Source organism: Wallemia mellicola (assembly GCF_000263375.1).
Source record: "Wallemia mellicola CBS 633.66 unplaced genomic scaffold WALSEscaffold_4, whole genome shotgun sequence".
In the NCBI taxonomy this organism is placed as follows: Eukaryota; Fungi; Basidiomycota; class Wallemiomycetes; order Wallemiales; family Wallemiaceae; genus Wallemia; species Wallemia mellicola.
Window position 1 is genome coordinate 465,032 of NW_006531961.1, and position 12,229 is coordinate 477,260.

A 12,229-nucleotide genomic window follows, 5' to 3' on the forward strand; every position below is an offset into this window, starting at 1 on the left:
GTAATTAGCGATAAAGTAGACTTTAGCTCCAACAACAAAAATAAAAAATAAAAATAAAAAATAAAAAATAATTCAAAGGCTTGTATGCAGAAACAAATTCAATCTAATTCAATCATACACAAAACGTCTTCTTGGTTTATTCAAACTCGAAGGCCGAGGCGGTGGTGGCGCTCTTCGCCTGACGGTACCAAAATCTACGCTAGCTCGGCTAAGTTCAGTCGTTGAAGCTGGCGCAGATATAGGACTCTGACTTTTTCCGTTCACCTCTTGTAAAACGCTAGGACTGCTTTCACGGAGAATATCCACATCCGTTGATATGACTGGCAAAGTCTCTGGCCTCAAACCTGCTATTAAATCACTTGTAGAATGTGTAGCTCGCAATTCTCTTCTCGCTGTCGTGAAGTCGTTTGCGAGAGCAACCATATTGGGTGTCGTTGGACCGCACTCCGTTGAAAAGCTCGATGGCATTGGTAGATTCTCGAAGCAGTTGCTGGACAAACACCTCGTTACTAGTCTGGCGGTTGTTGCCGATACGTCGCGCAGCCTTGTTTGATTAACTAATGCGCAGAGTGAGCTATGAACTTCGAGAGTCTTGTAGTCGGCGTCCTTAATCACGGTCTTGTTAAGCAGCGGATAGAGAACACGCAAATATGTATGCCTCAACTACTCACAATGTTAGCACTACATAAGATTAATACCAAAACTCACTCCTTCCTGCTCATCAGGTAAATCTGCAAGTTCACGTATGAAGACATCCACCAAAACCTTCAAGTCATTCGTATAGAAGTAATTTTCAGTGCCCACAGTGGTAAACAACAAAAAGAGAATCTTCAATACGAGTAGCTTAACGCATATGTCTTCTCTACAATCACTCGCTCTATTCAAAATGAATATCAAGTTCTCGCCAAATGTCTTGGAAGTTCCCAACCGGCGTGTGAGTACATTAAGTACGAGATTATTGGATATCTGTAAATGTTGTGATCTTACACTATTACTATCAAGATTGCGTATCATGTATTGCTCATTAAGCGAAGTGAGGAGCTTAATAATGGTATAATTGAAACATTCGTCAGCTTCATCCCGTGTGAGCTCGACTAAATCAAATAAATGATCGAGAAAGGAAGAATTAAAGGTAGCTTCTCATCTCGTTAGTAAATCAATTTTGTGATAGATGACATACCTAGATCTTCATCTGATAATTTTTGTGCTCGGCTTATCTCATAGAGTAAGCAAATGACTGTATATCGTAGTCTTATTTCTATAGGAGCGATTCCAGTTCCATCGTCGTCTTCTCCAAAGTAGCCGTCTTGTACATTTCGAATGACGTCAAGCCAGTATGGCAGTAATTTCCTCCATGAGGTGCAATCCTTGAAGAATTTATCGCTAGACTGACCATATCGGAGTAACAATTCATATGCAACGAACAGCTGATGAGGGTCCGGTGTCTGATAATCCATATGAGCGAGAGCTCGATGGATAGCTAATCGTACGCACTATTAAAATGAAATCTATCAAAACTCTCTCCATTCTGACGTAATGGAATCTGAATAAATCCGAATTCACCATTAACTCCAGTGCTGTTCTAAATTGTAAACTATCTGTGAGGTATCTGGCTGGTGAGCTGTCAGAAAGTTATCTGAGGACTATAAAGCAACTCACTGTGGTACTGTCCACACAATCTGAGGAACATTTTCAGTCTTCCGTCGAGCTCTAGTACTGTCACATCATCTGGCGCATGTCCATATTCGGATAGCTCTAGAGTGTCGCAATTTAGTAGCGATAGGAAGACTCAATGAGCTACGCACCATTCCAGAAATCGTGAGCGTCTGTTATTTCCCAGACTATGAAATCCTCATCATCTGCCGTCATGGCGGATGCTATTATAGGAATGTTATTATCTATTTTCGATACAAATCAATATATTATTCTAGTTTGGGGGTATCGCGTGCATAGTGACTTCGCTCTCTGGACCGAGTACTTCTTTCTCAGCTTCCTGCTGTAACGCAAATACCTGTTGGCGATATTCTTCTTTCTCCTCTTCTGAACTATCCAAGCTGCGTAATCTGTTGATCCATTGCACTGAGCGAACTGCAGCTCTAACTGTTGAGTCGTTAGTAAAATTATCACAGAAAACACACAACTGACAGCTTCTCTTGGCGTCAAACGCTCTTCTAACATTCGGCAGCAGATCTTCATCCTTTTCACCAAGTCCCTTCAACCATGGATGTTCTAAAACTTGTTTCGCAGTCAACCTCTTCGCTGGATCTGTGTTCATACATCCTTTGATGAAATCCTTGGCGGTCTCTGAAACCGCATTCCAATATTCGGCAGGCTCAAACTTGTAATTACCGTCGAGTATTGCATTTATTTCCTCCTTTTGATTTCCGCGATCGAATGGTGTTGTACCGGAAAGTAGGAAGAATGTGATAACACCAATAGCCCAAATATCAACAGGGAATCCATGACCAACTCTCATAAAGACTTCTGGTGCCATATACCCCACAGTACCGCATATTTGATATAGTTGTGTGAATTTACCTGATTCTATTATCTTTGATAAACCGAAATCAGCTACGCACAAATCATTGGGCGTTGCTTTATCATTCCTAAAGAGTAAATTCTCTGGTTTGAGGTCTCGGTGTACGATACCGGTGCTGTGTAGGTAACTGACTGAATCTGCGATCACAGCTATGATATCTTTCGCATCCTTTTCGAAGAAGTGTCCACGCTGACATATTTCATCGAATAGTTCACCTCCTGTACAAAGATCCATAACTATTGCCTTCCTGTGAGCTTGTAGGTTGATGAAATATAAGTACACTCACCAAGATAGAGATTGTTCATCGTTTCAAAGTAATCAATCAATCGTACGATGTTATGATGTCCAGTTGAAGCTCGTTTGAGTACTGCAATCTCGTTACGTATGAGATCCTCGCGTCCTAGAGTACATCAGAGAGTCACAAGCACTAGTGATATATACAAACCCTCCATCATTTTCTTATTAATCACTTTAACGGCGTACTTCTCGCCTGTTTTGATGTGTACTGCTAACTTGACAGAGCTATAGCTGCCTGAACCTAGTACCTCACCTGATAAAGTATTAGAGGATTAGTTATTTATACTATATACTCACCAGTTTTATACTGGCACTGTTGTAATGTCATTATCGTTCGGATAGAACGTCATAGTCACAGCACTGAGTCAATCAAATAAATAAATTAAAAATTTATAAAAGTACACAGCATAGACACTATATCACTATCTTACTAAGCCTCGCCAGTCAGTCTCTGTCTCTTCTTCTTTGCCCTATCGGCAGCTTCCTTATCACGTTTCTTAAAGAGTGAGTGCCTGGAATCATTAGTAATTTGTTTATTAGCCGATTTGTTTTTCTCGATATAGGACATCGCTTGGCCACCCGCCAAGGCTGACGTATTGCCCGTCATACGTTTCGTCACACCATGTATTGTGCCTGCCAAATCGTCCTCGCTTGCCTTGATATCAGATCCGATATCAGCTGCTGATTCATTCGCCAACAGTACTGATTCCAGCAATTCAATTTGTTCCTTCTCTGATCTATACACCAAATCAGGTAGCCTTTCTATACCGAACAAGTGCGTTATCACTTTGAAGGCATAACCCTGGTCGACCAAGAAACCTTGTCTCTTTGTGGAGTAGAACATTTCCTGAGTGTCGGTCGAAACGAGCGAGTAGAAGAACGCATTGAAACCTTCATCATTACGACGTTTAGCACGTAAGATACGACCTATGGGGTACATTTAGGTGAAAAGTTATATTTAAGAAAAACACTCACCTAATCTCTGCGCTTCTTGTCTACGTGAACCAAAATGACTACTTATTTGAATCAAACAGGTAGCTTCCGGCAAATCGATAGACGTATCACCAACTTTAGATAGGAAGATGGTGTTGACATTGCTATCATACTGGAATCTCTGCAGAACTCTCATTCTTTCTACTTGCGAAGTACCTCCATGAATATACGGTTTCTTGAGTTTACGAGCATATTGTTCGAGACTGTAAACGCAATCACTAAATACGATAATCTTGTCACCTCTATCTTCATGGAAATCGATCAAGAATTGACATGCTTGAAATTTGTGTGGATTCATTGAGTAAAGTAACATTCTCTTTCTGCTCTTCTCTCGCAAGTATTCTCTATAGAAACATGGTACCATCGGACACCAGACTTCTGCACATTGAACATTAGCTATATGACCTTTGGCAGCTAAATCCATCCAATTTGCTTCATAGAGCTTCGGACCAATAAGGAAATTTAAATCGTCGATCTTATCATCTTCTCTAACTAATGTTGCTGTTAAACCTAATTTACTATGTGCTTTGATAGTAGTGACGACTCTTCTGAACATTGCGGCTGGAACGACGTGTACTTCATCCAACAAGATGAAACCCCATTCACGGGAAGTCAGGAAATCCATCATTTTTTGTGATTCATGAGAACGATTTCTGGTGTTTGCAACCATGGAGTAGGTAGAAACGACAATACCACTCTCACCACCAAACTTCTCCTTTTGGTCGGCTGTGAAAACAGATATTTGACTATCATTGACATTCGACCACTGCATGAATTGTTGCTTCCATTGCATGACTGAAACTGAAGAAGTACACAAGACAAGCACAGATTTCTTGATTGTGCATGCGGCAGTGATACCAACGAGAGTTTTACCAGCACCACATGGCAAAACAATGATACCGGATCTTGCTCTACCATTACCAAACATTTTACTGAGGGACTTCTCCTGATAAGGTCTAATAACAGTTACTGGTTTGAGATCAATGTCTAAGTTTGGATTCCGAGTGTCGTTGTGGAAGTCGTATTCTTCCAACATCGGATATTCTAGCTCATTACAACGTCTCTTAACAGTTTCAATCTCCTCTGATTTGATCTCGAACGAATGAACCTCCTCGTCGTCTTCCATTTCATCTTGTTTCTCGATATCAATCAGTGCAGTAAAGTAATCATCGCCGTGTTCCTTCTCCTGTTGTTTCTTCTGCTTGTCAGCCTGTTCTTCGTCTACAGGTGCAGCCTCGATTGTGTTAGCATTGTTAGTACTGTGGGCTTCTTTTGTACCGGGTATAACGAGATTGCCCTTTGTCGGTGCTGTGCTCGTTTCGAGGTAAGCGTTTGAATCTACACGTGCGTTCTTGATAATCTGATCCCTTAGAAGCATTTGTAATGTCTCTGGGTCTGCCGATTCAACAAAGTACCTGTTGTGCTTCAAGACGAGCTTGACTTTACCGTATGACATCGTACAATCCTTGATGAAGTCAATGATAGATTGAGGCACTGGTACTTTCGACAGTCTATTCAGTACTTCGATAATGTCTGCTGTCTCTAAACCGACTGAGACCGCGGCTATAGTTTGTTAGTAATGGACTGACGCCACTGAAAAACATACCGTAGAGAGAGTAAGGAGTAACCTTGTACTCCTCCATCAAGCTCGTTCTACTGACTGGCTCTGCTATTGCGACCAAGAAATCCTGGGCTTGTTCTGCGATGGGTGAGAAACCTTCTAGGATAATGTGACCATCTTCTGGTGAAACCCATAGTGGACGATTAGCGTGGTCTGCTTTTAGTGGCAGATCACCGTAATTGTGGTTTCCAAACAAAAAATCTTGATTCACACCATCTGCCGTCATGGATGTTGATAACGAAGGGAGGTCTTAGAATTTCAAGTCTAGAAATACACGGGATACATGATTTATAATACAATTACTAAGCAAGTCTTCAGCCACTGGCACTAAACTCGCCATTGACTTTGATCTTCTTGATATCAACAGCCTCGAAGTCTTTGACATTCTTCAGTCCGCCATTAGCAGTCGCGAGACCATCTACACCAACGGTAGCCTTCCCGAAGAGCATCTTACCCATGAATGACCTGAACTCGCCGTCTCTGCCTTCGAGTAACTTGATCGGCGCATTGCGTACTTCAGCGTACAACCTTGTCACTTGGGGTGCATCTTCATCTTCTGGATCATCTGCAAACTCAGTGTAGGCTTCGAATGGCTCTTCTGGAGATAACACCGCAAATGCATTGCTTGGATAAGCCATCGAGACACTCGAATTAAGCGGTGGAGGTGCGCCGTTAAAGATCACCTTGATGAAATTAGTTTGGTTTCATATAGCAATAGCAACGACTCACTAAATCTGGTAGAATGCTATTCACGTTGATTGGCAAAGCGCGTAATTGATGAGGCAGTGCAATATCTGCAATTAACGTACCGCTAACAAGAACCTGACCTGGACCACCCGGTTGTCCAGGTAATGGGTTAGGCCATGGAAATCCACTCTGCCTACGCACGTGTAGATTCTCCATATGCACATTCCTGACAATGTCAGGCATTGGTGGTACTCCTGGCAATTTGAAGCTATACTCGAACTTCGCAAGAAGCTCCCTAAGCCAGTCTGGAGTATTAATATCCTTAACAGCACCTCCTCTAATCATGAATGGTGTCGGTGTATTATTAAGGAAGTTGCTCAAGAACCTCGACAAAGCCTTCTTAATAGTTGGCGATTTTTTCAGTGTTTTAAGCTGTAAAGATGTTGCAGCTTTACCACCGAATGAAAGTTCATCATCAGCTACCGTAACTGGCTTCGATGTGATAGTCGCTAACGATAGGGCACCAGATCCTTCATCACCGGTGAGGGGTAACTCAGCATCAATTGGTATCTCATAAGGAAAGATAACATTTTTGAGTGATTTAATGATATCTAGTTGAGGTAGGGGAAATGAAGCACTTGCATCTACCTCAACTTGTTCCGTTTTATCCGTGTTATTGCTCATACCGATGTTTAAGTGCTTGAGGTTGAGCAATTTAAGCATTTGTTGGTAAGTTTCTACTATTGGTGTTCCAGGTTTAGGCCAAGGCTCGAGATTTGGTACTAATGGCTGTTAGAGTTAATCTGAAAGATTACCAAAAAGCACTTACTAGCGAGTCTATCCTGGATGTGAATGTTGTTTTTCTGAAATTGTGTATGCAAAGCTGTACCATTCCATATATGTATATCTACTTGAGGTACGACGATGGAAACATCCATGACACCCTTCTCAGCAACCCATACATGTTCCAAAAAGGTCTGCAAGCCTTCTAAATCGAATTCTGATCCCTTTGTAGGAGTAATTGAAGCTTTAATTTCCAAATCACTCAGCCAATCTTTCGAATGTTTGATTTCGCTGTTAGATTTTTGTAAACCAGGGGTGATAGGTACGCTGAGAGTGTCTAGTAGAGTTATATTAAACATTTCTACAGACTCGTTCGATGATTTTGCCTCAATTGAAATAGGATAATTGATAACGACCTCGAGGGGACTGATGGATCTGGCTAAAGACCTGCCAATGGCTAGTCTCGAGCGCTGTAAAGGACCACCAATAGGGTCTACAATCCCATGCGGTCCTAATCCGTCAACACCCAACGCCTGGTCGAAATCCAAACCAAATGGAACGCTGGTTTTGAATACAACAGGTTGGTCTTCCTCGAAAGTCAGGTTTGAGGGTAAATCGAAGGTTACTGCGTTGCGTATCGCGTTGTCACTAAAAGGGATAGCTGTCTCACGACCTGATAATACCTCTGTGTCGTACTTGAACAATAAAACGAATAGTAGCATGATAATTGATACTACCAATGATGCTGACCAGATGATTATCGCCCATCGTGAAGGCCTACGCGGTTTTTTCAACGGTTTAGCGTTTGGAAGTAGAGGGGAGGATTCCGAGGGGAGATCATCCTCATCATCAGTGACGAGATCGTCTGGTTCTACGTCTGTGCTGATCTGCGACTCCAAATTTCTGTACTTTCCATTTTCCGTCGTCATCGTCTGACTTTAAGTTATGACGTCCATAAATGAGAGTTTAAATTCCTATAGAGATATTTATTACAGTTCAAGTAAATTTACTAGCAACGATGATAGAATGCTCGTTATAGACGATTGGATAGACGCTACCAACGATTGGAAGTGCTCCGGTATAGAAGGCTATCAACGCTGGCGATCTCTAATAAAATCTGAAATGGATGCTACAGAGGAGCTCTCAAAGACGGCAGACGCTGACGACGTACTCCAGGCGTCTAATTTGATAGCCCACTCCTCAACTTTTAAGGCTTTAATAAACCCAGACGTTTCTAAGCATCCGATAACTGCAGTAAACAAGTATTTCTTACTCCCAAAAGTGAAAGGTCAGAAAGGCAAACCAAAGTCTGTCAAGGTTGATGTCGTAGCCGATGCAGGAAGATCATGGATTAGACTATCGAGGTGGGCGCTATAACAGCTAGTTCCTATCTTCATTCTTACCTTCTCAGTTTAAAAATGTTCTCTATCCTCGCCGAACTGGCTGAAATGGATTCTTTGTTAACTTCCTCAGAAGATGAACATTTGTTATACGATCACGCATTCACGACACCCATGTTACTTAAACTCGGCCACGAGCTCTCGGAGGCCTCCTTGAGGCATTACATACACGATCAGCGACCGGATATTCATCTTTATTTCACCCGTCTAACCGAAGAAGAAATCAAACACTCGGACCCTCGTATATCAGCCCAAATTGAAGCACTTGTTAGCTATGGAATTAATGTACACTACGGAATACCGGATTACACACTAGAGACGGGCCCATGTAAACCAAAAGAACCTCTGCGACCAACATCCAATATCAACTTAGATGTCTCAATACTTATAGCATTCATTTCACTCACTACGCACATTGAAGATCCGGCTACTGCATCATTGAAACCCGACCCTTCGAATGAACATATAAGGGCTATCTCCAATCAACTACAACAAGAGTCAGGTCTATGTCCCTTGATTGACTTGATTAAAAAGCGATGCGATGGTCAACAGCTCCAATTCTGGACGACAGAGGAGAATAAAGATAGAACTTTCAATATATTAGAGAAAATTGGTGGAGAGAGCGAAAAACGCCGACTTGAGAGTCTTTTTGAGGACGGACAGGGTCTCTTTTGGGTTGGAAGCAGACATTGTGAACAACCAATCACCGGATTCCCAGTCAAAGTCATTCGTGGTTCCTGCGATCATGTAGTCAAGGCAACTTTCGATGATTTCGTATTAAGGAGAGCAAAAAAAGCACTCGATCTGGACGATTATGCAGGTTCAGCGAGTAAATTGACACCACACACTTTGCGCACTGTTATAGCGGGATTAGAGCGAGGCTGGACAACCTTGACATCCAATAGACAGTCAATAAGAGCGTTAGTGCAAGGGTGGCATACCCACGTAAATAGTGACGACTCAAAGGCAACTTTCTGGCTTGTAGAACCACGCTCGTTATCTGAACAAATGCTTGAAAGATCGCAGAGATAGATGTAGATATATGCATGTATAGAACCTATCCTTTTACGCTATTCTCTAAGACTTCTACGCGAGCGTTCAACTTCAAATCATTGAGGGCTTTGAACGATGATGGATCGATGAGACAGATATATTCCCATTCATCACTCCAATCTTCATCTTCAGCTTTATTCACGTATTCTTTTATACGTTCCTTGACATTCTTGCCATCTTTTGAGGCTGCCGTTATACGAACTCTCATCTGTGCTCTCGCCAATGGAAGAACACCCTTCTCTTGAATTTGTTTGATAACCTCACCACTTTGAGATTTAGCATTCTTGTTAGCGTTCACACTGTAGTGCACGTCGTGCATAGCCTTTTCAATCATCGACACGGTGACTGGTCTGCCTGTTGCTGGATCAACGCAGCGTTCGGCGACAATCGTAGCAATTTCTCTCCACTTGTTTGACAAATCATGTCCCCGCTCCTTCTCGCCTACTTGGAGCTCACCCTTCTTGAGAATTTGCTTTATGATTTCATCATTATCTGAAGTACCGAAAGCTTTCTGGAGCTCATCATTATTGCATACCGCGCCTTTTGAAACGTTTGTGAAAACAGAGGAAATCTGCACAACGTTATCGATATCAGTCTCGCTGTGGATGCATTAGAGTGTGCTTTGTAGTTAATAACTAGACGAACGATCCATTCCTCCATTCACCAACTTTATTCTTGTAGCAAGCTATCTAAATTATCGAGTAAGAAGCTTATTCTAGGTCTCAGAATACACCCACTTCAAACCTCTTACCGGCCTTTTTGAGACGTACAACAGAGACATTTGTGAGCTTTACTTATAAACTATCAGGAAAAGGTTATCTAAGCAGCCAGACACTCACTCTGATTAGATGGCTGATTGATTGGCATACCGATGACGTTTTGAAAACAAGAAATAAAATTTAACGTTTCAATCTATCGCATAAAACAAAAGCACAATATATAGTGAAATATTCATTAGTTGCATCAAGCATCCTAAAAGTCTGCATACTTTCCTGCGTCCTTTCTGGCTTTAGTCATAGCTGCGATAATTGCACAACCGACACCTGAACCATCTTCTGCGTGTCTAGAAACGACCTTTCTACCTCTCTCACCGAGGATATCTACCAATGCCGCGTGCATTTTGTCAGCGTAGCCAGGGTACTTCTCGTAAAGTGAACCATCGACAGCGACATCACAACCGTCATCTTCAATACCCTTGTGGGTTACAATAGCAGCAATACCACATGCTGAGAGTCTAGCAGCACGCAAACCAATCAAACCAGCGAGCTTCTTGAAGAAGTGACGCTCTTCTTGAGTTGTTGTGAGATCGAAGAAATGAAGGAATAAACCTGCGCTGAGGAGTTGCTCATCGGTTGTATCTGATTCCATCAATGATAAGAACGCAGTTTGGAAAATAAATGGCTGCTCAATCTTGTAGGTTTCTTGACCGAGGAAAATGACACCCTCATCGACCATTTCACAAATGATTAATCTGAAAACTTCACCGAGGTAAAGACCAGCAATCATCTATCACCTGTGTTAGCAATATCATAGGTAAATAAGTTTTCATTCACCTTCTCGTAAGCTTGCTCGTGTGGCTTGTTGGAGGTAAGATCGATGACCTCATCGTACTTGGTACGTGGGAGGTGCTTGTGCTCAAATGAATCGAATGCACCATATTCACAGTTAATGGCCATCTTCTCATCGCCTGGACATCCGTTGATATTAAGCTTGGTGATGTTTGACATTCTGTCCATGAAGGCTGCGTTGCAACCGGTACCCAAAATCAAACCAATGCGGGTGTTAGGGTGGGTGTATCTTGAAGCAATCATTGTACCGGTGGTGTCATTGATGATAGCTGTAACGGAGAGTGGGCATTCGTACTTCTTGAGGGATCTGTTGAAAATCTCGGTGACATCCTTACCCTCTACACCTTTGTTACCGAAACCTTTAGTCCATCTAACGAGAACACCTTGATCAATACGGTCTTGGAGGGTTGGGTACGAGAAAGTGAAACCCAAAGCCATACCCTCTGGTGTACCGTTAGGGAAGTTGTCCTTCAAGAATGTCATAAGACATTGTGCACAGAAGTCAAAGAGTGATTGACCATCCTCTTGCTTCTGCTCCTCAGTCAAACGGTATTTCGACTGTGTGACTTCGAATTTACCGCCTCCCTTGAGTTCTACGTGACAAACACGTAAGTTGGTACCACCCAAATCCAAGGCAATAAAGTTACCCTTTTCTTCACCAGTTGGGTAACCAAATACGTAAGTTGGGATCATTGGTACTGTCTGTCCAGGTTCAGCCAAACCTTTTCTGAGTGTTTTGACAAAGGCGTTTGTGATCAAACGGAGGCGAGCAGGTGAAACGGTGAGTTGTTCGCATAATCCTTGATAGTGATCCTCCAATTCGGATGGGATAGCGTGTGGAACATCACCAGTTTCATTTGAGCGAGTGTGTGATGCAGCTGATGCACCGAGGATAGCGCTAGCGACTTCCTTTCTTGGTACACTGCTAGATTGGCGTCTTTGTTGCTGTAGATTTCGTTAGCACCATTTTGTTATCCCAGTTGCGGAATGTCATCGTGGAGTATCCAGAATCCGCCAAACGTTCGGCATTTTACTAGGATAGTACCAGAGACAACACCTTAGCTGGTTTTGTGTACTAACCTTTTCAGGCATCGTTCTTGGTCGTGGGAAAAGAAGAGTGAAGCAATGCTCGTTCTATGACGCTCAACTCCGCGGAATTGTATATCCAGATGAGGGATATTATACGATAACGCGTATATGCTCTATAAAACAAATTCTCTCTATGCTCAAACAGCATAAAATTTTCTTTTCTATCTCCTGATTTTCAAAAGAAGACAGGGTATACATG

At 42.3% G+C, this 12,229-nt stretch overlaps 7 protein-coding genes across 7 annotated transcripts; 1 reads left to right on the forward strand and 6 right to left on the reverse strand.

The window, feature by feature from the left end:
• Nucleotides 1–87: 87 nt before the first annotated feature.
• Nucleotides 88–1,869, reverse strand: WALSEDRAFT_53811 (hypothetical protein; the record flags this gene model as incomplete). Its single annotated transcript, XM_006957009.1, has 7 exons — nucleotides 88–490; nucleotides 511–663; nucleotides 709–1,136; nucleotides 1,181–1,445; nucleotides 1,495–1,613; nucleotides 1,660–1,755; nucleotides 1,806–1,869. 7 exons carry the CDS (start codon nucleotides 1,867–1,869, stop codon nucleotides 356–358), a joined length of 1,260 nt encoding a protein of 419 aa, XP_006957071.1. The 3' UTR covers nucleotides 88–355.
• Nucleotides 1,870–1,882: 13 nt separating this feature from the next.
• On the reverse strand, nucleotides 1,883–3,169 carry WALSEDRAFT_59741 (calmodulin-dependent protein kinase). Its single transcript, XM_006957010.1, has 5 exons — nucleotides 3,134–3,169; nucleotides 2,985–3,089; nucleotides 2,826–2,939; nucleotides 2,146–2,775; nucleotides 1,883–2,100 (listed from the first exon to the last, which is right to left on the reverse strand). Exons 1-5 carry the CDS (start codon nucleotides 3,162–3,164, stop codon nucleotides 1,928–1,930), a joined length of 1,053 nt encoding a protein of 350 aa, XP_006957072.1. The 5' UTR covers nucleotides 3,165–3,169; the 3' UTR covers nucleotides 1,883–1,927.
• Nucleotides 3,170–3,214: 45 nt separating this feature from the next.
• On the reverse strand, nucleotides 3,215–5,689 carry WALSEDRAFT_67911 (DNA repair helicase rad25). The gene is made up of 3 exons (XM_006957011.1): nucleotides 5,436–5,689; nucleotides 3,812–5,392; nucleotides 3,215–3,763 (listed from the first exon to the last, which is right to left on the reverse strand). Exons 1-3 carry the CDS (start codon nucleotides 5,674–5,676, stop codon nucleotides 3,267–3,269), a joined length of 2,319 nt encoding a protein of 772 aa, XP_006957073.1. The 5' UTR covers nucleotides 5,677–5,689; the 3' UTR covers nucleotides 3,215–3,266.
• Nucleotides 5,690–5,696: 7 nt separating this feature from the next.
• Nucleotides 5,697–7,867, reverse strand: WALSEDRAFT_59744 (hypothetical protein). Its single transcript, XM_006957012.1, has 3 exons — nucleotides 6,967–7,867; nucleotides 6,180–6,919; nucleotides 5,697–6,133 (listed from the first exon to the last, which is right to left on the reverse strand). Exons 1-3 carry the CDS (start codon nucleotides 7,847–7,849, stop codon nucleotides 5,765–5,767), a joined length of 1,992 nt encoding a protein of 663 aa, XP_006957074.1. The 5' UTR covers nucleotides 7,850–7,867; the 3' UTR covers nucleotides 5,697–5,764.
• Nucleotides 7,868–7,873: 6 nt separating this feature from the next.
• WALSEDRAFT_59746 (hypothetical protein) lies at nucleotides 7,874–10,232 on the forward strand. The gene is made up of 5 exons (XM_006957013.1): nucleotides 7,874–8,284; nucleotides 8,332–9,972; nucleotides 10,019–10,062; nucleotides 10,111–10,166; nucleotides 10,213–10,232. The coding sequence occupies exons 1-2, from the start codon at nucleotides 7,947–7,949 to the stop codon at nucleotides 9,350–9,352; spliced, it is 1,359 nt and encodes a 452-aa protein (XP_006957075.1). The 5' UTR covers nucleotides 7,874–7,946; the 3' UTR covers nucleotides 9,353–9,972; nucleotides 10,019–10,062; nucleotides 10,111–10,166; nucleotides 10,213–10,232.
• Nucleotides 9,378–10,240, reverse strand: WALSEDRAFT_15916 (Shwachman-Bodian-diamond syndrome protein; the record flags this gene model as incomplete). The annotated part of the gene is made up of 4 exons (XM_006956787.1): nucleotides 9,378–9,972; nucleotides 10,019–10,062; nucleotides 10,111–10,166; nucleotides 10,213–10,240. 4 exons carry the CDS (start codon nucleotides 10,238–10,240, stop codon nucleotides 9,378–9,380), a joined length of 723 nt encoding a protein of 240 aa, XP_006956849.1.
• A 15-nt stretch (nucleotides 10,241–10,255) lies between these two features.
• WALSEDRAFT_31679 (hexokinase) lies at nucleotides 10,256–12,047 on the reverse strand. Its single transcript, XM_006957014.1, has 3 exons — nucleotides 12,022–12,047; nucleotides 10,927–11,886; nucleotides 10,256–10,879 (listed from the first exon to the last, which is right to left on the reverse strand). Exons 1-3 carry the CDS (start codon nucleotides 12,031–12,033, stop codon nucleotides 10,346–10,348), a joined length of 1,506 nt encoding a protein of 501 aa, XP_006957076.1. The 5' UTR covers nucleotides 12,034–12,047; the 3' UTR covers nucleotides 10,256–10,345.
• Between the last annotated feature and the right edge of the window lie 182 nt (nucleotides 12,048–12,229).

Bases quoted from the DNA above. Each gene is read 5' to 3' on its own strand.
- WALSEDRAFT_59741 (XM_006957010.1), bottom strand. From the start codon at position 3,164: ATGACATTACAACAGTGCCAGTATAAAACTG. The intron at 3,090-3,133 runs GTGAGTATATAG...ATACTTTATCAG, and splicing joins ACAGTGCCAGTATAAAACTG to GTGAGGTACTAGGTTCAGGC. The intron at 2,940-2,984 runs GTTTGTATATAT...GATGTACTCTAG, and splicing joins TAATAAGAAAATGATGGAGG to GACGCGAGGATCTCATACGT.
- WALSEDRAFT_59744 (XM_006957012.1), bottom strand. From the start codon at position 7,849: ATGACGACGGAAAATGGAAAGTACAGAAATTTGGAGTCGCAGATCAGC. The intron at 6,920-6,966 runs GTAAGTGCTTTT...AACAGCCATTAG, and splicing joins CATCCAGGATAGACTCGCTA to TACCAAATCTCGAGCCTTGG. The intron at 6,134-6,179 runs GTGAGTCGTTGC...AATTTCATCAAG, and splicing joins ATAGCATTCTACCAGATTTA to GTGATCTTTAACGGCGCACC.
- WALSEDRAFT_31679 (XM_006957014.1), bottom strand. The intron at 10,880-10,926 runs GTGAATGAAAAC...CACAGGTGATAG, and splicing joins ACGAGCAAGCTTACGAGAAG to ATGATTGCTGGTCTTTACCT.
- WALSEDRAFT_67911 (XM_006957011.1), bottom strand. From the start codon at position 5,676: ATGACGGCAGATGGTGTGAATCAAGATTTTTTGTTTGGAAACCACAAT. The intron at 5,393-5,435 runs GTATGTTTTTCA...AACAAACTATAG, and splicing joins TACTCCTTACTCTCTCTACG to CCGCGGTCTCAGTCGGTTTA. The intron at 3,764-3,811 runs GTGAGTGTTTTT...TGTACCCCATAG, and splicing joins ACAAGAAGCGCAGAGATTAG to GTCGTATCTTACGTGCTAAA.
- WALSEDRAFT_59746 (XM_006957013.1), top strand. From the start codon at position 7,947: ATGCTCGTTATAGACGATTGGATAGACGCTACCAACGATTGGAAGTGC. The intron at 8,285-8,331 runs GTGGGCGCTATA...TTACCTTCTCAG, and splicing joins TCATGGATTAGACTATCGAG to TTTAAAAATGTTCTCTATCC.